At 39.7% G+C, this 25,061-nt stretch overlaps 1 protein-coding gene across 1 annotated transcript in view; it reads left to right on the forward strand.

Moving 5' to 3' along the window:
* The window catches only part of CNTNAP1 (contactin associated protein 1), a 77,605-nt gene that overhangs the window by 3,741 nt on the left and 48,803 nt on the right, over positions 1–25,061 (forward strand). Inside the window, exons 2-3 of the mRNA XM_075177392.1 lie at positions 23,608–23,709; positions 23,926–24,122. Of these exons, the coding sequence (XP_075033493.1) occupies positions 23,608–23,709; positions 23,926–24,122 (299 nt within the window). The remainder of the gene's footprint in view (positions 1–23,607; positions 23,710–23,925; positions 24,123–25,061) is intronic.

Here is a 25,061-nt window from a genome sequence, read left to right on the forward strand (position 1 = left end):
TAATTAAAAATATAATTTAACAGAGCTCCTTCAGCACACATGGGTACATATAATCTGGGCCGTGTGCTCTATAATTCTTAATCTTGTTTAGTTTGTAATGTAATATTTATTAAAGAGGAGTAAAATAGCTAGTAAAAATTGCATTCAATATATAGAATAAGACATTTCAGAACCGAATACCGAATAAATATCCTGTAATGTCAACAACAACAGAGGAACCTTTTAGTTTTATTTTCAAATAACATGGAGGTAATGCTGGGTACACACTACAGGATATTCAGCCGATTATCGGGCAATCACACGATAAACGAACGTTAGGCCTGATATTGCATTAGTGTGTACGCTCCAACGGTGAACGATTATCGTTCCAAAGCACATTGTATTGTTTCATTCGATTTTTAAACCGAACTAAAACTCTCGTTCAGCGATGGAACAATATCGTTCCAATTCTGGAGTGTGTATGAACTCACGACTGGCAGTATGAATAAGAAGAGAGATTATTAGCAGGAAGAGGGAAGTTATATTGTCAATTTATATGTAACAAGTAAGACCTCATCAGGAAATACTTGAAGAGTTGAGTTGAACATGTACAACATAAAGGTGAGAAGGGACTAAAGTTATATATTATAAATGTTCAAATACATCAACGGTATTAATAAAGCTCAGGCAGGTAGGATTTTTAAAAAGAAGCGGAATTCTGGGACAAGGGAGAGCTTTTAAATTGAAGGGAGGAGACTGAAAGGTAAGCTTTATACAGTAAAATAATTCAAGAATGCATAAAGTACTATAAGGCCATTTCCAGGAAAAACATTCCTCAGGGACACATCTATAAAATGTGGGAATATCATTGAAATTTTGGAGAAATTGTCAATATTGTGACTGTCTAACCTGGACGTTCCTTGATCAAATAAATAATTTGTTGTGCTCTATTTACGATTTTTTACTGTTTGCTTTTTTTAGATGGATGTGACTATCACTAAAATAGTCTTTATATTACTTTTTCTTATTTTGAATGCACTGCATTTCCTTAAGGATTTGAGTAGCGAGACTGAGAGATTGAGTATATAACATATATCTATCTATCAAGGTAATTTTCTCAGGCATTTACCAGGGATACCACTCACCAGATTGCAGAGAATACAATATTGTTTATGGATATAGTATTTCACTATGGAGAGTCAGTGCTTTTAGCTACACTGTCCTTCCAGGAATTAATGGCACAGTCAGTGAGTTGTCTGCATCTTCCCTGCTCTGAGTAAGCAGAATGCATTCTGTGCTGAGTGAGCACTATAGGTCACATGGCTGCTCCCAGGCAGGATGACCGCTGCATTTCTCAGCCATTTCTAACTGCATGTCACCTTGCCATTTGCTTGATTTTCTTACAGTGGAGTTCTAAAAAATGCAATGTAATCATAAAAAAAATATATTTTTAAAAACCAGTGTAGTTAATTGCTAATTAAAGTTTAAATTAAAATATAGTACACATATTATTATGTTTAAGTTAGAAATAAAGCCACTAATTAGCATTAATGTATATCGAGGGCTGTGTATAAATGATTTAAATATTTAACGTTCATCAAGCTTTGTTCATGCCTCGCAACTTTGCAGCTCTTTGAATTAGGACAGATTAGATCCCATTAGGGCATTAGGAGTTGCAGCTTTCTGAAGTGGCATGGGGAGGTGAAATTTTACTTTTTACAGTGAAATATCAGCTTCAGGAACAAGTGCAGGATCTCAGAGGCCGAATTGCAAATGAAAAGTATAATAGGTACAATAGAATAGGACCTTTCACTGTATGCTATTCTACGATTTCAATTTTTTCACTTATTTGTTTTTATTAAACTGACCCATCTTATATTCTATATTTGAATAACTTATTATACATATACTGTCACCTCCAGAATTATTGATACCCCTCAAGAAATTGGGCAAAAGCAATTCTATCAAATAAACAATACATACAGTATAATGATAATTCAAAAGTTCCTCAAAAAATGTTCTGACAAATTGCTTACTATTTATATAACAGACATTACGCCTACAAGAGTGTTGTTTTAAGAATAGGGTATTCTTTGAAAAACGTATGGGGCAAAATTATTGGCACCCCTAAAGAATATTTTAAATAAACCAAAGAAATACAAAAATGTGCAAAAAACTTTTATCTATCGCTCCTAGTCTCCTGGAATTCCATTGTTGTCTATGACCATTTTTTGTTTTCCTGGGGAATAAATATGAGGTTACACACACAAAAAATTCCTTTGTCATCCATTAACATGGCTAATACCAAAGAGTCGGAAACTCAAATGAGACAGAAGGTTGTGGACCTGCACAAATTAGGACATGTTTATAAAAAAAAAAATTAAAATAGCAGTCAGTTGAAATTGCCTTTAAGTTACAATCAGCACGATAATAAAAAGCAAGAAAAGCAAATATGGTGGATCATCGATGCCTTGCGGTTAGTTTCCGCTTGTTAAAATCAGTGGCATAATCATCATTATCATCAACAACATTTATTTATAAAGCGCCAGCATATTCCGTAGTGCTTTACAATTGGGAACAAACATTAATAAGACAATACTGGGTAATACATACAGACAGAGAGGTAAGAGAGCCCTGCTCGCAGGCTTACAATCTATAGGACAATGGGAGTTTGAAACACAAGGACACGTGCTACATCATATTGCACATTGGACCAGCTAGAATGCAAAGGTAAAAAGTATTCAGTGGGCTGTGTGATCAGTCACACAGCAATGTTGGTCAGAGGGTTGCTGTCTTGTGTTAGCTGTGTAGAGAGTGGTAATAGGGTAACCTAGGGAGATTCTATGGGGAGACGTATGTGGGGTTAGACGTGTGTGATTTCTTCACGAAGTGGGATTTTCTCACAAAGTGGACGAAAATGCACAGTTAGACAACACAGTTGGCCAAACATTGGACTACATTTGACTTGATTTTACTCCCAGCAATAAGCTGCATCTGCCACAGCCTATTTCTGCAATACTTGTCTATTTATATGGAAGACTGCTAAGAGGTAATTCTTAAAATACCCTTGCTTTTTGTTTTTACCCCTTTTATCACAATGTTTCACAAATTGCTTTTCTTAGTCTCATTTCATGGCATGATCTTTAGGACTGTGTCATCTTTCACCCCTCCACCAACACACAAATTTGTTCATATTGCACCTGCATTACTCCACTCACCTCTATTTAACACCCATGAACTGTTATCCTATTTATTATCTCTAACAAGTACAGCCTCCACCTGTCGCCAGAAAATAAAAGGCCACACATCTTACAATCCCCTTGCCTATCTTTCGCTCACTCTGCTTCTATTAGCTGGTGATATATCACCTAATCCAGGTCCCCCACACTCCTCACACACACATACATCAGAACACTACCGTTCTATAGCAAACCTCAAACACATCACCTGTCTCCCCTCTCTTCCCAAGTCCTTTAAATGTGCCCTTTGGAATGCACGCTCTGTATGTAACAAACTTACCTCCGTTCATGATCTCTTCCTCTCAAAAAACCTCAACCTTCTGGCAATAACAGAAACATGGCTCATGCAATCAGACACTGCCTCACCTGCAGCACTTTCACATGGTGGCCTCCATCTCACCCACACCTCCAGACCTGAAGGCAGACAAGGAGGTGGGGTTGGACTACTTCTCTCCCCACAGTGCACATACACAGTTCTACCAAATGTCCCATCACTCACGTTCACATCTTTTGAAGTACATGCTATTCGCATTTTTAATCCATTCTCCCTACGTGTTGCGGTGATCTATCGTCCCCCTGGAGCACACCAACAATTTATTGAGGATTTCTCTGCATGGCTCCCTCACTTCTTATCTTCAGACATCCCCACCATCATCATGGGTGACTTCAACATCCCCATTGATAACCCACCTTCCAAAGCTGCTTCCAAACTACTCTCTCTAACATCCTCACTTGACCTCTCCCAGTGGATTGAATCATCTACTCATAAGGATGGCCACTGCCTTGATCTTGTTTTTTCTAGACTATGCTCAGTTTCTAATTTTATTAATACACCCTTCCCCCTCTCGGATTATCACCTTATCAGCTACACTCTCACCCCCACTGCTCTAACCTCTCTACTGTCTAACTCAACCAAGCCTCCTCATACTCGTAGAAATCTTAATTCTATTAATCTTCAACAATTTTCCACCTCTCTCCAACACCTTCTCTCCCCTATCTCTACATTCTCATCCCCTGAGATGGCAGTACCTCATTTTCACCTAACCTTAGCAACGGCCCTTGATCAAGTGGCTCCAGCGACACTTCATACTACACGTCGACTTCGATGTCAACCGTGGCACACCAAAGCAACACGAAATCTTCAAAAACTGTCCCGTAAAGCAGAACGTCACTGGCGTAAATCTCGAAGCTCTAATGACTTCTTCACATATACTTCTGTCTACCACTCCTATCGAAATGCTCTGGACACTGCAAAACAAACATACTTCCAATCTCTTATCTATGCTCAGGCTTCTAACCCCAAACGCCTTTTCAATACATTTAATCATCCTCTCAATCCTCCCACCCCGAACCCTCCATCTACTATCAGTGCTCAGGATCTTGCTTCCTACTTCAAGGACAAGATTGACAAGATCAGACTAGAAATGGTATCCTCTTCCTCAACAAGCCATCAGCTCATTTCCTTCCCACTACCCTCTGACACCCTTTCTTCATTTGACCCCACAAATGAAGAGGAAATTTCTACGCTCTTCTTATCTTCCTACTCTACCTCCTGTCCTCTTGATCCTATTCCCTCGCAAATTGGTAGATCCCTGTCTTCTGTGCTCATTTCACCTCTAACTCAAATCTGTAATCTCTCACTCTCTACTGGCATCTTTCCATCACTATACAAGCATGCAGTGATTACTCCTATTCTAAAAAAACAAAACTCCGACCCAAACTCTCTCTCAAATTACCGTCCCATCTCTCAGCTCCCTTGCCCCTCCAAGCTTCTAGAGAGACTTGCCTACACTCGCCTCACACGCTTTCTTTCCGCAAACAACCTGTTAGATCCTCTTCAGTCTGGCTTTCGTTCTCAACACTGCACAGAGACTGCGCTGACCAAGGTTGTTAATGATCTGATCACTGCTAAGACTGAACGCCATTACTCTCTCCTAATTCTCCTTGATCTCTCGGCTGCATTTGACACCGTTGACCACTCTCTTCTCATACAAACGCTGCAATCCCTAGGTCTTCAAGACACAGTTCTATCCTGGTTCTCATCTTACCTCTCTAATCGCTCTTTCACTGTTAATTTCTCTGGAGCCACCTCTGCTCCGCTTCCCCTATCAGTTGGAGTACCACAAGGCTCGGTGCTAGGTCCTCTGCTGTTCTCTATCTATACCGCTTCTCTTGGAAATCTAATAAGGTCCTTTGGCTTTCAGTATCATCTCTATGCGGATGATACCCAAATCTATCTATCCTCTCCTGATATCTCGACATCTGTGTTGTCCCGTGTTACTGACTGTCTTTCTGCCATTTCATCTTGGATGTCCTCTCGTCAACTCAAACTTAATCTTTCTAAAACAGAGTTAATAATATTCCCACCCGCCAACAAGAGCATACCTGACATTTCTATCTCTGTTGATAACATGACCATAAATCCCACCCCACAAGCTCGCTGCCTAGGTGTAATCCTTGATTCACGCCTATCCTTTGTTCCCCACATTGACTCTATATCTAAATCATGTTACATACATCTAAAGAACATTTCCAGAATCCGCACATATCTCACACAAGACACTGCTAAAACCTTAATTCATGCACTAATCATCTCCCGCATTGACTATTGCAATTCCCTCCTTACTGGTCTTCCCAAAAACAGACTCAAACCCCTAAAATCTATTTTGCATGCTTCGGCAAGACTGATTTTCCTTGCAAATAGCTATTCCTCTGTTGAATCACTCTGTATGTCTCTACACTGGCTGCCTGTCTTCTACCGAATCCAATATAAAATACTTTTACTAACCTACAAGGCCATCAACAAAGCTGCACCAACATACATCTCCTCTCTTGTCTCAAAATATCTCCCAACTCGGCAACTCCGTTCTGCAAAAGATCTGCGTCTCTCATCCACCCTCATTACATCCTCCCATTCCCGGTTACAGGACTTTTTTCGGGCTGCACCCACTCTATGGAACTCTCTCCCTCACACAATAAGACTCTCCTCTGTTCTACAAACTTTCAAGCGTTCTCTGAAAACCTACCTATTCAGACAAGCTTATAATATTCCTCAACCACCATCTTAACCTCACTACCTTTAGCCTGTTACACAATTTCACACAAGACAACTACCACCGGACCAACATTGTTGTGTGACAGGATCATTTAGCTTATGAGTCACCTTACCTTTGCAGTGTGGCTGGGCCAAGATGCAAAAGGTATACTTAACCTCATGTGTCAATCTCCCATTGTCCCAAAGATTGTAAGCTTGCGAGCAGGGCCTTCTCACCTCTTTGTCTGTTTTACCCAGTTTGTTTATTAGTTTATTACGTTTGTCCCCAATTGTAAAGCGCTACGGAATATGTTGGCGCTATATAAATAAATGATGATGATGATGATTAAGATGCTGGTTGAGGCATATTATAAGCTTGTCTGAAGCGGTGGGTTTTCAGAGAACGCTTGAAGGTTTGAAAACTAGAGGAAAGTCTTACTGTGCGAGGGAGGGAATTCCACAATGTGGGTGCAGCCCGTAAAAAGTCCTGTAACCGGGAATGGGAGGATGTGATGAGAGTGGAGGAGAGAAGCAGATTTTGTGCAGAACGGAGGTGTTGAGTCCGGAGATATTTTGAAACAAGTGAGGAGATGTATGTAGGTCCAATTTTGTTGACGGCCTTGTATGTTAGTAGAAGAATTTTATATTGGATTAGTTGAAATACAGGCAACTAATGTAAAGACTGACAGAGTGGCTCAGCAGAGGAAGAACGGTTTGCAAGGAAAATCCATCTAGCCGCTGCATGCAAAATACATTGTAGAGGCTCAAGTCTGATTTTGGGAAGACCAGTAAGGAGGGAATTACAATAGTCGATGCGGGAGATGATGAGTGCATGAATTAAGGTTTTTGCAGTGTCTTTTGCGTATTCTGAAAATGTTCTTTAGATGTATGTAACATGATTTAGATATGGAGTTGACGTGGGGAATAAATGATAGTTGTGAGTCGAGGATTACACCTAGCCATCAAGCTTGCGGGGTGGGATTTATGTTATCAACAGAAATAGAAATGTCAGGCAGGAAGCGTCTGTTTTTGGGTAGGAATATTAATTCAGTTGTTGAAAGATTGAGTTTGAGTTGGCGAGAGGACATCCAAGATGAAATGGCAGAGAGAGTCACTTAATGCAAGACAACACAGATGGTGGGAGATCAGGAGAGGATAGATAGATTTGTATATCATCCGCATAGAGATGATACTGAAATTCAAAAGGGCTTATTAGTTTTCCAAGAGAAGTAATGTAGATAGAGAATAGCAGAGGACCTAGGACAGAGCCTTGTGGTACTCCAACTGATAAAGGAAGCAGAGCAGAGGTGGATCCAGAGAAATTAACATTAAAAGAGCGATTGGATTTGTAGGATGAGAACCAGGATAGGACAGTGCCTTCAAGACCTAAGGATTGTAGTGCTTGTTTGAGGAGAGAGTGGTCAACAGTGTCAAATGCAGCAGAGAGATCCAGGAGAAAAGAGAGGAATGGCCTTCATTTTTTGCTGTGATCAAATCATTGACAACCTTGGTCAGTGCAGTCTCTGTGGAGTGTTGAGAGCGAAAGTCTGACTGAAGAGAATCCAGGTTGTTTGCTGTAAGAAAGTGTGTGAGGCGAGTGTACTCAATTCTCTCGAGAATCCTGGAGGGTTATTGGAGCTTAGAGATGGGGCGGTAATTTTAGAGAGAGTTTGGGTCAGAATTTTGTTTTTTTTAAGATATGAATTTAACTCTATACCAGGAGATTTTAGGCCAAATTGTGTCTGCCTCTGCCAGAAGGCTGAAACTTGGCTATTGGTGCGCCTTTCAGCAAAATCAAAATCCACACGGAAATGGTTGCAGGAACAAAAAAAATCAAAGCTTTGCTGGATTTGAACCCAATTGAGAACATGTGGTGTGTTTTAAAAAGGGCAGACCACAAGCGACGAGCCAAGAATATAAAGGAACTGGGAATTCTCTGCATGGAGGAGTGGTCCAACGTTGCATTACAGAAAGCGGCTCAGTGTAGTCATTAGCGCCATGGGAGGCTTCACCAACCATTAATAATAGGGGTGCCAATATTTATTTTCAAAAAATTGCATTACTAAAGTAAACCTTTTTGTGGTCCAAATCACAGTGGGGAAATATAAACTATGCAGCTTACCACTTTGTTTTAGCTCAAAATATCACTCATCGCATGTGTGGTTTATTTCCTATATTGATTTTAGCTCATTTCCATGAAGGGTGCCAATAATTCTGGATTTTACTGTATTATACACATGAGTAGGGGGTTATATGAATCCTACCGTAATTGTCTTCAAAATATTTTGTGGGAAAAATATACTTATGTTTGCAATAGAAGAACTCTATCACATCTGCTGACTGTAATTGATACTGCAGATTTAATACTTAATCCCTTCTGACCATATCAGCAATGTTAGTGTGGAACAATGCATGTTACTGTCATGGTTCATCTCTGAACATTTTGAGGATTAGTGGCCCCTAAATAAAATGTATGTGTTAGGTGAAATGTCTAAAGTTATATATTTTTTTTACTTTTACTAAATTTCAAAAGGACAGTACTTTATAATATTATAATAATAATATTAGTGCTAATATATATAGTGAGCTTCCCTAGCATCTCCCCGCCAGCTATGTGCACAGCAGAATCGGGTGTTTTATATTTTGTTTAGTTTTACTTTTTAGCATTGTTGTGAATTGAAGTCTCCCCCAGTACAAATGATTGGAGAGGATGTGAATAGTGACTTAATTATATCATTGCTCAGACTTCCACATACTGATATTCCAATTGTGTCCTTTGCCGGTTTGTAAACCAGTGCAGTGTTTTTGTTGTTTTTTTTTTTAAATAAATGCTCAAAATGACAAAAATCTAAATATACTATACAAATAAATCTGTAATAACCATTAATAAAACAAAAATATTGACTTAACCATAAAGTTGCGTGTGACTTCTTTACATAATCTATTACAAGTTTTATTAGTTTATGAGTGGGGGTGGGAGGTGTGTCTAAACATACAAAAGGGGAAGATGTGGGGGGGGGTGAGAATATATGATAATATGGGGGTAAAAGAGTAGGAGTGTTTCATTTTTGTGTCATTTACAGCAAATTTTCTTGCTTAGCAAAAAAATACCAACATCAAGGTATCAGGAAGAAAGCTTTTAAATGGTAATTATAAACCGTGTCATTGCCATTGTTCCCTGAGATATAGGTAAACCATTTAACATAACTATTTAGATGGTATGTGATCTATTCCCTCAAAGATATGAACCCGATCTTTAGAGGAGGAATAGTTTGTTTACAAAATTTTACCAGCATGAAAACCATGATATGCTAGTTTATCAGAGCCCCTGTTGAGAGTAGAGGTCTGTAGGCATAGTAATACTTACCATTAATTCAACATGAAGCTTACCTGTAACATATCTTCCATCCACATTTGAAATTCAGTCCAAAAGACCGCAATCTTTGGACAAGCCAATCATAAAAGTCACCTCTATGACCACACTCTCGCCAACACAAGGGTGATGTAGATAGATAAATCTTATCCTGTCTAACCAGTACCATGCATCACAAATTAGCCACTATCCTCATCATTTATTTATATAGTGCCAGCAAATTCTGTAGCGCTATACAATAAAACACACTACTAAAACAATACTGGGTAATACAGACAGACAGAGAGGTAAGAAGACCCTGCTCACAAGCTCTATGGGATAATGGGAGTTTGATACATAATGTTAAGTTACATATTGCATATTGGTCAAGCTAAATTGCTAAGGTAAAAAGTGCTTAGTGGGCTATATCTGTCTAATTGTCACCCATGTATCTTCCACTGGAGGTAGGCCCAAGTCACTCTCTCGTGTCTCAGAAGAGGCTCAAATTTTACAGAATGGAATATATTGTAAGAGTGTAAAGATTATACCTTTTCTCAGCGGGGAACAATAACATAATCTATCACAAGAAGTAAGAGATGTTTGCAAAAACAAGGGTAATTTTAAGTACTTGGTTGTAGGATGTTTTGTTTCACAGTTAGCTGGTCCAGAGAACACCACATTGCTTCATCTGTAAAATTATAAGCTATCCTAGGGCCCATCTTCAACTCTTTTTCAGGAGGGGAATGTACAGAAGAGTGTTCTGGGGATTAAATTCAAGTTATCTGAAATTGGCGTCAATGGAGATGGATATATTTAATGCACAAATTCCAAATCATAAAGGAAAACCTAGGAATGGGGTTGTCAAGGTGTTTCAAATGTCATTTTACGCTCAGAGGCCAATATGGAAAGCAATGAAGTCAGATCCTCATTATCTGTTACTATCTGGAGACAAACTAAGGTGCTCAAAAGCAAAAACCACAAAAGAAAATGACTCAGATTGGTGGCATAATAATAGTTTTTAATTTGTGGCAACCATCTACCTCCTTTATTAGTATCCTAGATCAGAATAAAATATTTTAGCCTGGGAGTTTTGCCCAATCAGATAAATCTTGAAATTATGTATTTGTTTAATTCCATTTTTAATTACATTTGTAGTTCGAAAAATAGTATAAAATTCTCAGGATCCCATTCATCTGAACTGCTGTCATCAATCCAAAGAAGAAATAATCTGCTGCCCCATTCATGGAAGGGATGTCATCGTTATACCGTACGTTATAATTACTGGTACTTAATTTTCTTTGTGTTCCAATGAAAATTGTAAAAATTGAGCCAATATTCATCTGCTTCTAGGATGTGAGTAGACACAGATTTAGACATAGATTTAATATAATTTACTCTAACTAGACAATGAGGGGTATAAATCCAAGGTTTTGTAAAGATTCAGGAGAGTGATATGTGGGGAGGAATGAGTAAACAATGCATCATCTGCAAATAAAGAGTTTATATTTCTTTCCTCCAACATCGACTTATTTAATATCTTGATTTGTTCTTGGAAGGTCTACACAGAGGACTTCTCCAGCCTTGTGTTATAACTAATGTGGATAGTGCGTGAGGTCATACCATTTACCAATACCTTAGCTGAGGGATTTGAATAAAGTACTTTAATTCCTGTAAGGCTAAATCTCCTTATAGTGACAAACACAAAGGGCTAAAAGATTCTATTAAACATCATTCAGTGTCTAAGAGAGAAGAAGGGACAGTGTTTTCTGTGGGGGGGTGGACAAAATTATTGTGTGTGGCTGCTTGTCTGGAGGCCCGGGACAAAACCCACTTGATCATTATGTATACGACCAGGCAACATTTAATTTTTGGATCTTTACCATTTTTATGAATTAGGGTGATTATTGCTTCCAATATCTGGGCCGTGGGGGTTTGACTTTAACTAATATTGTTACATAAATTGCGTAAATGAGGAAATAGAATATATTATCTTAGCTCATCGTGTGTTGCCCCTTGTCCGGGGGCCCAGGACAAAACCCATTTGATTGTTATTGTTGCCTGGTACTAACATTAATTTTAATCTAATGTTTGATCTTTATTGTTTTTATGAATTAGAGTGATTTTTGCCTCCAGCATCTGAAGGACAGAGAGGAGGGGATGGGGGGTGGTGGTTATGATTCAAACCAACAGGAGAGTTGTACAGTTTTTTGTCTATTTCTCAAATTCCTTTAATTTTTACCTGGATCATGAATGAGGGTACCCAAAACCAATAACTTATCTGCTTTGTCACCCTTTGCATGACATTATTACCTCAGACACCGTAGTTTCTCTATGTGTGGGCAGTTTTAAGAATACTTGGTTCCCCACATATCTTCAATAGCCTACCCAAATCTTGTTTACTTAATATATTTTATAAAACAGCTAATTGATCAAAAATTTATTAGCTTGGCCCTGTCTAATAAGAGAAATTATCTATATATTATGACCTGTTATTATGGCCTTGTGGGCATCCCATAAGGTCAAGTTACTCCTATCCTTCAATTGGTTTAATGTAAAATATTCCTCAAGCAACTGTGTAAGCTGATGTTCGAACCCTTCATCTTGCAATAAAGATTAATTTGACCTACAGAAGGAGGCAGGTAAGAAGGAGGAAATTCCACATAAATAAGCTATTGAGGCATGATCAGACCAGGTAATTGGGAAGATGAGAGTATCAGTAATTTGGTAATCCTTAGTTTTCCCAAAAAGGGCAAATCTATCTTTGTATATATATATGTCATGTACTAAAGAATAAAACAAGTACATTTTTAACTAAAGAATCCCAGGCCCTCACAAAATTGCATAATAATTGACTCCTTAGTACAATAAAAAAGGTTTGGATAAATGTTTACTAACGAAGGCTGAGGAGGGTAGGGGTTTAGACCTATCAAGTTTTCTATTATATCTATTTAGTTTGCAACATAGGAAGTGGAAAATTGTGTTGGCAGGGGATGTCAACACTATCTTAAACAACAAACACTTTTCATTAAAAGAAAAGAAGAAGGTTGTCAGGTGGGCAGTACTAAGCAATTTTTTTTGGGCTGTTTGTAAATTGCTACACATGACCGGTGGTTTACACCTCCAAGCGGCTGGATTTACTAATCAGCTGTTCGGAAGGGGTAAACTCAAACCGCTGGCGGTTTGGTGCAAGAGAGCTGATTTTGGAAAGGTGACTTTCTCTTGGCAGTCTTCAATTGGCTCTCAAAACATTCGGAATTCTGACCTGAGAACTGCAATAAAAGCCTGGCTACTTCATTATCTTCGATAGGGGTCGGAGGAAGTAGGTGATAGGATCAGAGCATTTAATAGATTGTTAAGAATTGTCTTGTGCCATTTTGTTGTCTGGCTACTGATGTCTGTTATGTTTACCGTTTGCTGTGTTTTTTGCTTTGAATCCTGTTATTGTTTTTTTTGTGATTGAATGTCGGACTGTCGGTGTAGTTTTCCCCCTGTGTTTACTGATTTCGATTTTGAAAAGGAAAGGGGTAGGAGTGTGGAAATCATCTGCTCCGTGGTGAGATGGTCTCAGTCCAATATGTGTGCAATCTATAGCTCCCAAAACATGAGGGAGTCCTATCCTAAGAGCCTACAAAATGCTATCTTTCGCTCATGCCACTGTGCCTCCTGGCTGGGGAAGCCAATATGTCTGCCACAGTCTTTTTAGTTCCTTAAAAAAGGTTGCCACATCATGGTGTGATGTTCAAGGCTTCAAATCATCTCTGACCTACTCATACAGCTCCAGGAGGTCCTGGATAAGCCATAACCTCCCGATCTAAGGAGAGACCAGGGCCAACTGCGCTCTAAAATCACGGACCCTGGTCCAATGCTCATCCTCCTCCCCTCCTCCAAAACACACAATTTAAAGATCTATACAGCACATCAAACGAAATGTCATCTTGCCACACAGTAGGAGACAGGTTTGAGGCTCTTTTTTAAACGCATCATAAATCAATTGCCTGCCATTTAGCAATCTTATCTCTCGCAGATGCTTCTTTTCTCCGGTTGGGTTTCCAGCTGATTTTCTGGCGGTTTGGCATACCAAGGCTTGATACATTTGTATTTCACGATTTGTATTCTTGCCATTCGAAAAATTGGAATGGTGATGTCTACTATGGAATTTTGAGAAACCGAGATTTAATAGCTGTTTTGCTTTTAGTAAAACTGGTAGTTTTTATGAAAGAGCCCAATTGAACAAGTATAGCAGCAGTTTACTTGTAACAAAATCATTACCAGAAGAAAATGATTTATAAAAGCAGTGCAGTTTAAATTATATATTTTATTAATAGTTTAGTCATTTATGTAAAAATGTAATATGTAACCTAAACAATGTTATTCAAGGTTTTTTTTCTTTAATACAGTATCTATTTTGTAACTGAATGAAAGGCCAAGGGGCACATTTATCATTAATCGGCAAAAGTGAGAAATAGTTATCAATCCTTATCGCAAGGATAAGGATTGAACTATTTCTCAAATTTATTAAAAAGGGAACACAGAAACAGCAGTTCCGAAAAACAGCTGTTTCTGTGATAGAAAAAATCACACTTACCCCCCTCTTCGGATGCGCTGTCTCGGGATCTCCTCTTCGTTCCTCTTCTTCCTTCAATTGCGCATGTGCAGTGCACATGCGCACAAAGTCCCCACTTTGCGCGCTGAGTGACAGGGAGGGATCATGTGATCCCTCCACACATGCGCTGTCCAGCTCTGCTCTTCGGAGCAGAGCTGACAGCAGTGGATTTCTTCAATTCTGATAATGTACGCCAGCTTCAGCTGGCGTACATTATCAAGACAAGTTCCCGAAAAAAAAATTTAGATTGCGGCCAGAGCAGTCACCATTCTGTTGAATGGTGACTGCTCACAAAAAACAATCAGGAGTGCAAAGCAGCAGATATCCATGATATCTGCTGCGATGCACCTTTAATAAATTTGCGGAGGGCACATCGGGACTTTAATTCCACGGTAAGTGCACAATAGTGGTTTGTTAAATATGCCCCCAAATCTGCAACTACAGATGAAGCAATAAGTTAACTATTGCCGCGCTGGGCCAGTATTGCTGAAGAAATGGAGTGAAGCTCAGCTGTTTTAGTGAAAAACATTTTGTTATAAATACAGGCTATAATTTATTATTCTATTTATTTATTTATTTTTTATTATTTTTTTAGTGGGGGTGGGTGGGGGGGGTTATATTCGTAAATAGGCCCCATAATTCTACTAAAAGCAACTTGCTTATTATGGAAAGCTGAGTGTTCAGTTCTAACTGTTATTTATTGTTATTATTTTGGTGATGGTGTTTCTTTAAGTAATGAAAGTTGAGGAGGAGTTCTTTGTGCTATTTATACCTATATGTTCTCTTGTGCTTTTCTGTATTACTGTATTTGTTTTGCTATGCTGCCAGAAACAGGCAGATGTAGAGGGGAGAGCTTTAGCAGAACAGTTTCATGTCATTCTGCCAAAGCAGAGGAAACTGCAAATCATTAAACACAATCAGCTGAAATCCATCTCTAGTTACTGTATTGGTTTGGAGAAACTATAGCTTTGGCTTGCACAGTCTTGTCTCCAGATTTACGCTGCATGTATTTAGTCGCAGTGCTCTTAAATTGTGTCTGGAATTTACGTCAGAATTTAGCCTTTCCTAACTGCTTAATATATGCAGAACCTGAGCACGGTGGTGTAGTGGTTAGCACTTCTGGCTTACAGCACTGGGGTCATGAGTTCAATTCTCCACCATGGCCTTATCTGTGAGGAGTTTGTATGTTCTCCCCGTGTTTGCGTGGGTTTCCTCCGGGTGCTCCGGTTTCCTCCCACACTCCAAAAACATACTGGTAGGTTAATTGGCTGCTAACAAATTGACCCTAGTCTGTGTGTCTGTCTGTGTTTGTCCGTCCATGTGTGTCTGTCTGTCTGTGTGTTAGGGAATTTAGACTGTAAGCCCCAATGGGGCAGGGACTGATGTGAGTGAGTTCTCTGTACAGCGCTGCGGAATTAGTGGCGCTATATAAAATAAATGGTAATAATAATAAATTTATCATTTGAAAAGGAAAAATCAGGGCAAATAAGAGTCAACTTGATCTACTCCAACCACAACACCTATTCACCATGTCCGTGATCCACTTACACCTTTCATTGAAGCCATGGCTACTTCCCCATGGCTTACACCTCTTCTGAGGCGTGACAGTTGGGACTATTGAGAGGTATGTGTTCTCATCCTTGAAAATAGTTGGACTAAGGTATGCAAAGCACATTAAACATATCCATATTGCTATGTACAGTGGATGTAAAAAAATCTACACACCTTTATTGAAATGGCAGGTGTTCGTGATGTAAAGCATGAAATCCAGATAAATCATGTCTGACCATTTTGCTACCTTGTAATGTGACCTTAAAAGCGATAAAATTTGAGTGAAAAATTAAAAATTTTTAGGAGTAAAAATAAAATAACCTCCTGGTTGCATAGATAGTGTAAAGGCAAGTGAGGCGTAAATAAGAGGAAGGTCAGTAGACAGGCCAGGGATAATAATCCATGATGGCTAGTCATATAGGAAAAGGTCAGAACAAGAACAGGTTATAGAGTTAGCAGGAGCAGAAGGAAGCAGAGTACATAGACAAGGCTAAAACATGACAGGACAAGAAAAAACTGAACTGGGGCAGACTCGGACAGAGACAATAGCAGTGACAAAACTGTGAAGGGCGCAGACAGTACAAAAGCAAAGTTCAATACAGCAGGCGGAGGCTATGTCACATTAGCAGCTTTCAAAGTATTAGCAGGCCTTAAATATGCCTGGAAGCTGCTTTGAATTGACTGCAGTTGACTTCATTATTGAACAGAGTTCACAACCCAGAACAATACCCAGACACAGCATGAAGAGGCTGTGAAAAAAGTCCTGAAGCACAGAGAGCCTGAGTTCAATTCAGTGTTCACTTAGTTATTCACACACATGTATGGGGCACTGCCTCAACATCAGCACACTCATGTAATTACATCTACTGCTGTGCACATCCCAGTGAGATATTGGGTACAGGTTGTTCTGACTCCACCTACATTAAATCTGGGGAGGCACAGCAGGAGAGGAAGTGTGTAGTGAGAAGTTACTCATGTTGTGTAAATGTGCATAGTCTGGAGGGGCTGTGAGCATGTGGTACAATAAGAAGTCACATTTCCCATAAGAGATTGCAGCTTCTGATTGGTCCTTCTGCTCACACCTCCCTTCACAGCCATTTACAAATGGTAAACAGAGGTAACTCCCATGGCTATCTGGGAATACAGCTACAAAATTACATTTTAAAGTTTTTTTTATGCTGCTCTCCTTGTGTATGCATTTGTGCAACTGTGTGCTTTCCTTCCTCTGAATGCAACCATGTTCTCTTCTTCCTGTGTATGAATGTGTGCAACCGTATGCACCCTTCCTTGTGTATGCATGTGTGTTACTGTGTACTGCCCTACCTGTGTATGCAACCATGTGTACTTCTCCCTGTGTATGCATATGTGCTCCGTTTACTACTACTTCTGTGTACAAATTAGAGATGCTCAGTTTTCGGAAAACCGGGCCCACCCGAACATCGCCGATTGGTACTTACACGCGCCCTCTAAACTGAAAACAAGGCAAAACGTCATTGTCGGGTTGTAAGATTTTGCGAGTTTTGGATTTTATAAGCACCGCCCTCCACGGAGATCCAGCGCCATTTCACAGAGAGACATAAAAGGGGTAGCCGGGTTCTTGCCAGTCTCCAGTGCAGTTGGGCAGCGTCATTAAAGAAAGTTAAAAAGAAGGGTTATCAGTGTTCTTCAAAGTCTCCAGTGACATTCTACAGAGATATAGCTCACACAGAAACAGGAGAGGTGGCAGTGTTCAGTGCTGAAGCCGAAATTCAACTAATAGTGCTGGCAGTGTTCTTAAAATTCTCCAGTCACATTCTAGTGTGCCATAGCTCACCTAGAAACAAGAGAAGAGGCAGTGTTCTGTGCTGAAACAGATATTCACATAATAGGGCTGGCAGTATTCTTAAAAGTCACCAGTTACATTGTACTGTGTAATCAAAATGGATTCACATCAGTCCACAGAAGACCAGGAGCACCAAGCAGCTGCTGGCACCAGTCATGATGATAGTAATCCCTCTACGTCATCTGCTAAAGGCTATGTTAAAGTGCATAGTGTTTTTAAGTCAGGGAAACAAAAATGTAAAAAAACATTTACCTTGGTAAAGAAAAATACACCTGTAATCAAGGCAAAGTTAACTGCAGAAAAAAATAAATATATACTGTCCCACACTGGCACACAGGCTTCTAGCTATACACAGACTAACAAGACCCACACCAGCAAGCACAGGGTTAACTCTTCACACCTCCAGACTGTTACACAAATATAAATGCAAGCACACACAGCTTGTTAATCAAATGTATCAACAAATCACACACTGGGTTAACTTAGTCGAGCTAGTTCTTCTAACAGGCTAATGGATTTGTTAGAGTATCAAGGACGCAACATATTAAATTATAGATTTAATATACAAATATATATATATATATGATTTTTATATCCATACATTAACTGTTTGTTTAACTTAAACTTGACATGAATAAAGGTTTAATTTTTTCTTTTGGTATTTGTAATAAGGACGCCACTGCAGCTTATTTATAGTCTTCCTCTGCCGGGCTAGTGATGACTTATTCACTGACTTTATGTCAGCAGTGGCGGCTTTGAAAAAAGGGGTCAAATGGAAGAGGTGGTGCAGTGTTGAGGAGTTACAGGGGCATCTGTATAATTGGGCTGACCTCTCTGGGGTCTGGCCACACCCTCTCTGGCAGCTGACCATGCCTGTTAGCAGTATGCCACTGTGAACCTGCAGAGCGCACACTCTATTACATGGGCCTTACCAAGGCACTCCTCCGCTGTCCCAGTCCAGCACTGTCTGTATGTCAAAGTTACTGTTGATTTTCATGATCTTTTATGCCCACCAACAAAGTGTGAATCACTGTATGTGGTGTATATATATCTATATATATATCTAACCTGTGAAAATGCTAGTTGCTGCTTCTCCATGTCTGTGATAGACTGGGGGTGTGGTGCTGGGTTATGATGTCACATTCATCTCCCACTCTGAGGAGCAGAGGCTGCCGAACCCACCTACCATCTGCCAAGGTAAGAAGCAGCCGGGTTGGGGGACTTATATCTGAGGGTAAGAGAATGAAGCTGCCTCAGGTGCCCCCAGAACTAGCGCTGGGGAGATATGGTATGGGAGGATTTAGGGGAGCAAGGTTTGAGATTGTATGGTACGTGGGTGATTTATATGAAAAGGATGTGAAGATGAGAGTGGGATGAGTAGGCTATATGAAATAAAGTAAGCAAAGTCTATAATATTGTGATGAAGAAGTCTGTGGACTTCTGTGTAATAAAAAAGTTAAAATATGATTATATTACTGTCGGATAAATAGTGGGAATGATGTGGCAGAAATAGCGTTTGGAACTATCAAAGGGGATGATTTTACTGCTGGAGAGATAAAAGAAGTGGCATGAGGATCCATTCCAACATTATTGGGCCCAGTGTTTTCTAGTAACCCTCTTACCTAGCCATAATGGGTTTAAAATATAGTCTGATTACCAGCTTGCCCTTCTTCTTTTCTGTCCGTTTAATTTATTAACCAGTTGTTTTCAGGACATTCCTTTGTTTTCCCCAATCATGTCACAATCCTTTACTGTTGTTTTTCAGTTACATCTACTGTTTGTTCTGAGCATATACTACTATACTAGTTTAGCAAGTTTTATGCAGCATTCACTTGATCTGGTAGCTCTTAGCTTGATGCAATCATTATGAAATTGTTGTTTCACTTTCTTATGTATTAAGTGTTCTCCGCACCTTCTAGATTGTAAGCTCATGTGGACAGGGCCATCTTTACATATTGTTTCATGTTATTGTATGTTATTTATTTGTGTCATGATTCCCTCAATGTACAGGCTACATAATATTTGGGGGGTTATAAATAAAGGATGATAATAATGAATGATCATCATCATTTATTTATATAGTGCCACTAATTCCGCAGCGCTATACAGAAAACTCACTCACATCAGTCTCTGCCCCATTGGAGCTTACAGTCTAAATTCCCTAATATATACACACTCACACACAGAAAGGGAGACACTAGGGTCAATTTTGATAGCGGCCAAATAACCTACCAGTATGTTTTTTGGAGTGTGGGAGGAAACCGGAGCACCCGGAGGAAACCCATGCAAACACAGGGAGAAAATACAAACTCCACACAGATAAGGCCATGGTCGGGAATCGAACTCATGACCCCAGTGCTGTGAGGCAGAAGTGCTAACCACTAGGCCACTGTGCTGCCCTTGCTACTTGCATTATATCTCCCCTGGATGTTTTCATGGTTCTTGTGAACTATGCAGTCTTGCAATATTTCCCAACCTATATATTAAGGATTCAGTAGGTCCCTGTCGAGTCATATGTGGTCTGGTTTTATTGAAACTTGTCGATTTGTTACTTAAACCTGGAAAGCAGGCGCTTGTCATAGGAATAATTCATATCAATCTGGTGCTGAGAAAGCAGAGAAGACAGAAAGTGAGGGGGCAGCAAGACAGATGTCAGCGGGGGGAGTCTTGGATAAAGATTAACTAGGATAATGCATAACTGCAATTATCAAAGAGATTCCACCAGCTTTAAAACATCTGTTATTGCTGGCTGCACCATCTGAGCTGGTTTTATTATTGATACATTGTGAATGTGTGGTACATTTATGCTCTCCCACAGCTTGCCGTCTTTTTTTAAAATTTTATATATTTAATTCTTTGCAGTTTTATTTTGGTATAGGTGAGGATATTGGGAAGCCAGGCTAAGGTAGCTTCTTAGAGCTAGAAAATAAATTGCTCCAGACAGCTAGAGTTAGTTTATGGCAGGGCCAGGACCCTTATAAAAAAAATAATAATAATAAAAAAAAGGTTAAAATTGCTGATAGTTGGTTTTGGCATGGGGGTTAGTCATTTATTAGTGGATGTCTAATGCTTAGTTGAGTATGTGGATAAGATATCTGAGTCTGTAGATGTGCCTAGTGTGTCATCGGATGTATAGATGTTATATTTCTGCACCTGTAGTTGTGTGTATACACAACTCTCTTCTATATTATATTATAACTAAATTGGGAAAGTTTTAGTTATTAAATCTTATTTTTGCCACCCACACCTACATGTCTTATTGCCAGGGGAGGGCTGGCAAATTTTAGCCGAGTGGGGCAATACTCGACTCAGCAGATTATTTTAAATGGGAAAAAAAATGCAGGTGACCCAGCATAAGGTTGCCCACTATGGGACCGGCCTGGGGGGCTGATGCCTCCCTGCCCCCCAGCCCAGCCAGCCCCTGCTTATTGCTTGCCCCCATAGTCTTCAGCAGTGGTCTGAGATTTGGCAAATTTTATGACCAAGTCACTTAAACTCATTGGGCATGCAGAGTTGTGCACACTGAAATCAGAGTGCTGTGCCAACAATTGTGCCCAGCTGGTGTGAGAGGTCTCTGTGTATTAGATGGCAAAAGGTTCATTTAGCCATTTACAAGAGGTATTTCATTATTTCCACCTTGTGCTCACTTAGGAGCGTTTTACCTAATTACCTAATTTCATTTGGGGGGGAGGGGGGAGGTTGAGGGGTAGGATGGGGTAAATAATTTAATGGTGGGCCAGAACTATTAATTTATTGGTGGTCAGTGGCCTAAGTGGGCTGGTATGTGGTGGTATGCCATACCACCACTTTTCCTGCTGCTTTGATTATAAAACTTTCAAACAGATCAAATTTCATTATTTTACATTTTCCATAACACCACTTATATATATTTTCACTTCAACCACTTTTTGGGATGACGGTGGATTAATTGATAGTGGGAGTCATTTAATTTCACTTTGGGGTGGTGCCTATTAAATTGAGGTGAGGTGGTGGCACTATTATCTTAATGCTAGAGTGGTTGTGGAACTATTAATTGAATGTAGAGCTGCATTTGGGGAGAAGAAGGCCTATTTATTATATGTGAATACTAATTATTTGATGTCAGTGCTGTGTGGGAGGAGGTAAGTATATTTATTAAATACAAAATACCATTAATTTAATGTAGGGGCAGGTTATGGGAAAATAAGTATTTCTTAAATATGAATGCTATTTAATGTCGAGACTGCTAGCAGGTCAGGGGGCCTTATTTATTAAATGTGGATGCTGCATGCTATATATTTACCATCTGGGCTGGTTGGGGGAACCTAGAGTGTTCACTCATTGCGTGGCTTTCCATATTTCATGTACCTATCCTTTTTCCAAGCAAGGCCGCAACATAGAATGGCCTAGCACTGGCTAAAATGATAGCCACATCAATTGCATGATGGTCATGTCCACTCTGGTCCTGTGGCTGGAAACCCCACTCTAGAAATCCTGTGTTTGCCTCTGGGTACTCCTATACCTCTTTACTCAGCCTATGCTTGCACATTCCCCATTACACCTATCAATGCTCCAAAAAATATATATTGACATATACGTACGCATTTTAGTGGAATTATGTATCTTATGCAAAATATGTTGATGTACTTCCAACTCTAAACGAGTCCCTATAGGTTTATGTAATTTGTGTAGGATTTAGTTCACTTCTCGCTCCTGACCCACTTCTCCTGTGCTGCTCCTAACTTATGGAACACCTTACCCCTCCTGACCAGACTCTCTCCAACATTAAATCTTTAAGTACTCCCTCAAAAACCAACCTCTTTACTATCCTACCTGATAATACACACTCTGGGTGCTCTACCAACAACCTAGCCAATCTCCAGTTTGAGGCTTACTAGCTCCTATAGTCTCAGGATTGCCCTCTCCCTCAAGATCAGTGACGGGCAACCTGATACACACCTGGGGTCGCAATGCGACCACATACACGCTTACTGAAAATCAGGTGTTTGTGATGTGATGCCTGAAACCAAGATAAATCATATCAGACCAGCTCCAACGATTAATGTGATCTTGCAACCAACAGAATTGTACAATTCAATCAATTCCCTTCAATTTAAAAAATTACCTGCTACACATAGCAACAGGATGAATAGAGATATAATTAATACTATGATAGGTTTGTAAGGCACCACAGTGCTCTGCAGCACCATGCAGTAGGGAAAACAGGACATATATAAAACAGGGACATACAAGGCAGACAAAATAAAAGCAGACATGAAAACAAAGGGAATGGCGGACCCTGCTCATTAGAGAGCTTACATTCTAATTGGAGGGTGCATTAGTGTGAATAGTGTTATCGAGGATAAGATAACATAAAAAGCGATGGGTTTTCAAAGAGCGTCTAAATATTTGAAGGCTGTGGGAAAGTCTGATTGAGCGTGGAAGGGAATTCCATAAGTGAGGAGCAGCACAGGAGAATATAAAAAATAAAAATATAAAGGATTGTTTATGTCTTGTGAAAAGCAATGACAATGGTTGACACAAGAAACGATTGTATAAGCTTGTTTGAGTGTTTATAAGAACATGTGTTTTATTTTTTATTTTATTTTTTAATACAAATCCTTTTGTCCTTATCCTACCTTGTAAGATTTCAGTCATTTACAACGCAAGGCTAAACTGCACATTTTGTTTATAGCTGTTGCATTTGCCTTTGTGCTTTAAGAACTTAGTTTCATGTTCTTAATACCATAGAACTGTCCCAGATGGTTTTGTTCTACACAAGTGTCTCTTGTGATGCAGTTGGACACAATACTTTCCCATTTAGACCCCACCTTCATTAACTTGAACTTTTCTCTGGTTCCTGAAACTGCAGAACTGACCCTCATTAAGGTATTGATTAAATGACCAAATTAAGGAAAAAAATTAGCAGTCTTAATTGCAAGTTTATTTATAGAGTTTGTAGCATTAAACACAACTGTTTATTTGTGATGTGTCTCTTGTGTATTTCTAACAGCCAAGTTTCAAAGTTTTTGTTCTTTTTCCTGACAGAATGGTGCTACAATGACCTGGTCTCCCCCTTGTACTTCACATCATTTGAGGCTTCCTCAAGATACTCTATTTTTTACACTGCTAACTTTGCACGACTATACGGTAAGCAGCTCCATATCTAGGAATAAGAGGTGTTTTACAATGCTGCCCTTTTCATGCCCTAAAGTTTGGTCTTCTGCAGCTCCTGTGAAGACACTTAAAAGTAAAACAGACCTATAGTTCCCCATCGCACTGCCTGTGTCATATCTCTAATCTTAGGTTATTTCAACTTTCAAATAATCATTTTATCAATAAAACTTTCTGCTCTCTACCTTGCAGGCAGCAGTGGGTGGTCTCCTGCACCTGGGGATAAACAGCCCTGGCTTCAAATAGACTTGAAGAGGAAATATAAAATAATGGGAGTTGCAACTCAGGGAACACACAATACTTATTACGACTGGGTGACCAAGTACACCATGCTGTATGGTGACCGGCCAGATAGTTGGAAACCGTTCTTTCAGCAAGCCAGTAATTGGGTAAGTGTTCGCATGGACACATTGTAGTGTGCAGGGACAAGCAGAGCCGGATTTAGACCTCATGGGGCCCTAGGCAAGATATTGGTTTGCCCCCCCCCCTCTGAAACAATCCATAGCACTATATTTTTTTAGCATAGCATTTACTCCTATAGTTAAGTAGAAGGGTAAGCTATGTGCCGTCGTACATCACGCTGCTCCTGCATCACCATGCGGCCCTCCTTTATCATTACACTGCATCACACTGCGGCCCCTCATTCAGGGTCGGACTGGCCAAGCGGGCTACCGGTAAAATCATCGGTAGGCCCGGATACCTTACGGTCACACCCTCTTTTCAAAGTGGGCGGAGCTGCCCCTGGGGACCCGTTGTCCGCACTAGGCAGCCCGCTGTCCTCCCCGGCGTCACCGCTACTTCAAATGCTATCCCAGCTGCGATCATGTGACCCTCCCCCTCACCCTGTCAGCTGATTGCCTGGAGCATCGGAAGGAGAGAGGCTGCCGGGAGCATCGAGGAGCAGAGAGGCTGCTAAAATCAACTTATGGTAAGTAGCTTCCAGCCACTTGTCTGTATGTCTGTATGTCTGTCTGTCTGTCTGTCTGTATGTATGTGTGTAAATATATATATATATATATATATATATATATATATATATATACACACATTATTAATGTTTCTACACAATAATTTTGTATTGCTATTTGTTTATAATAACAATAAATGATAATGATTAAAAGGAAATACATTGTTAATTAAAGTTGAACTGGTGGTTCACAGGCATTATTTGTTGCAACCCTGGCAAAAAAAAAACAATTAAGCACCCCCTATCGTAGGTAACCAATACTTTTAAATGTAAATGTAAAAATTGAGAATTAAACACACTCAGAAACTGTCATATAATAAACCTGTACCTTGGGCTAACAAATCTGCTGTACTAGAAGGTT

This window comes from Mixophyes fleayi, chromosome 6 (assembly GCF_038048845.1).
Source record: "Mixophyes fleayi isolate aMixFle1 chromosome 6, aMixFle1.hap1, whole genome shotgun sequence".
NCBI classification, from domain to species: Eukaryota; Metazoa; Chordata; class Amphibia; order Anura; family Limnodynastidae; genus Mixophyes; species Mixophyes fleayi.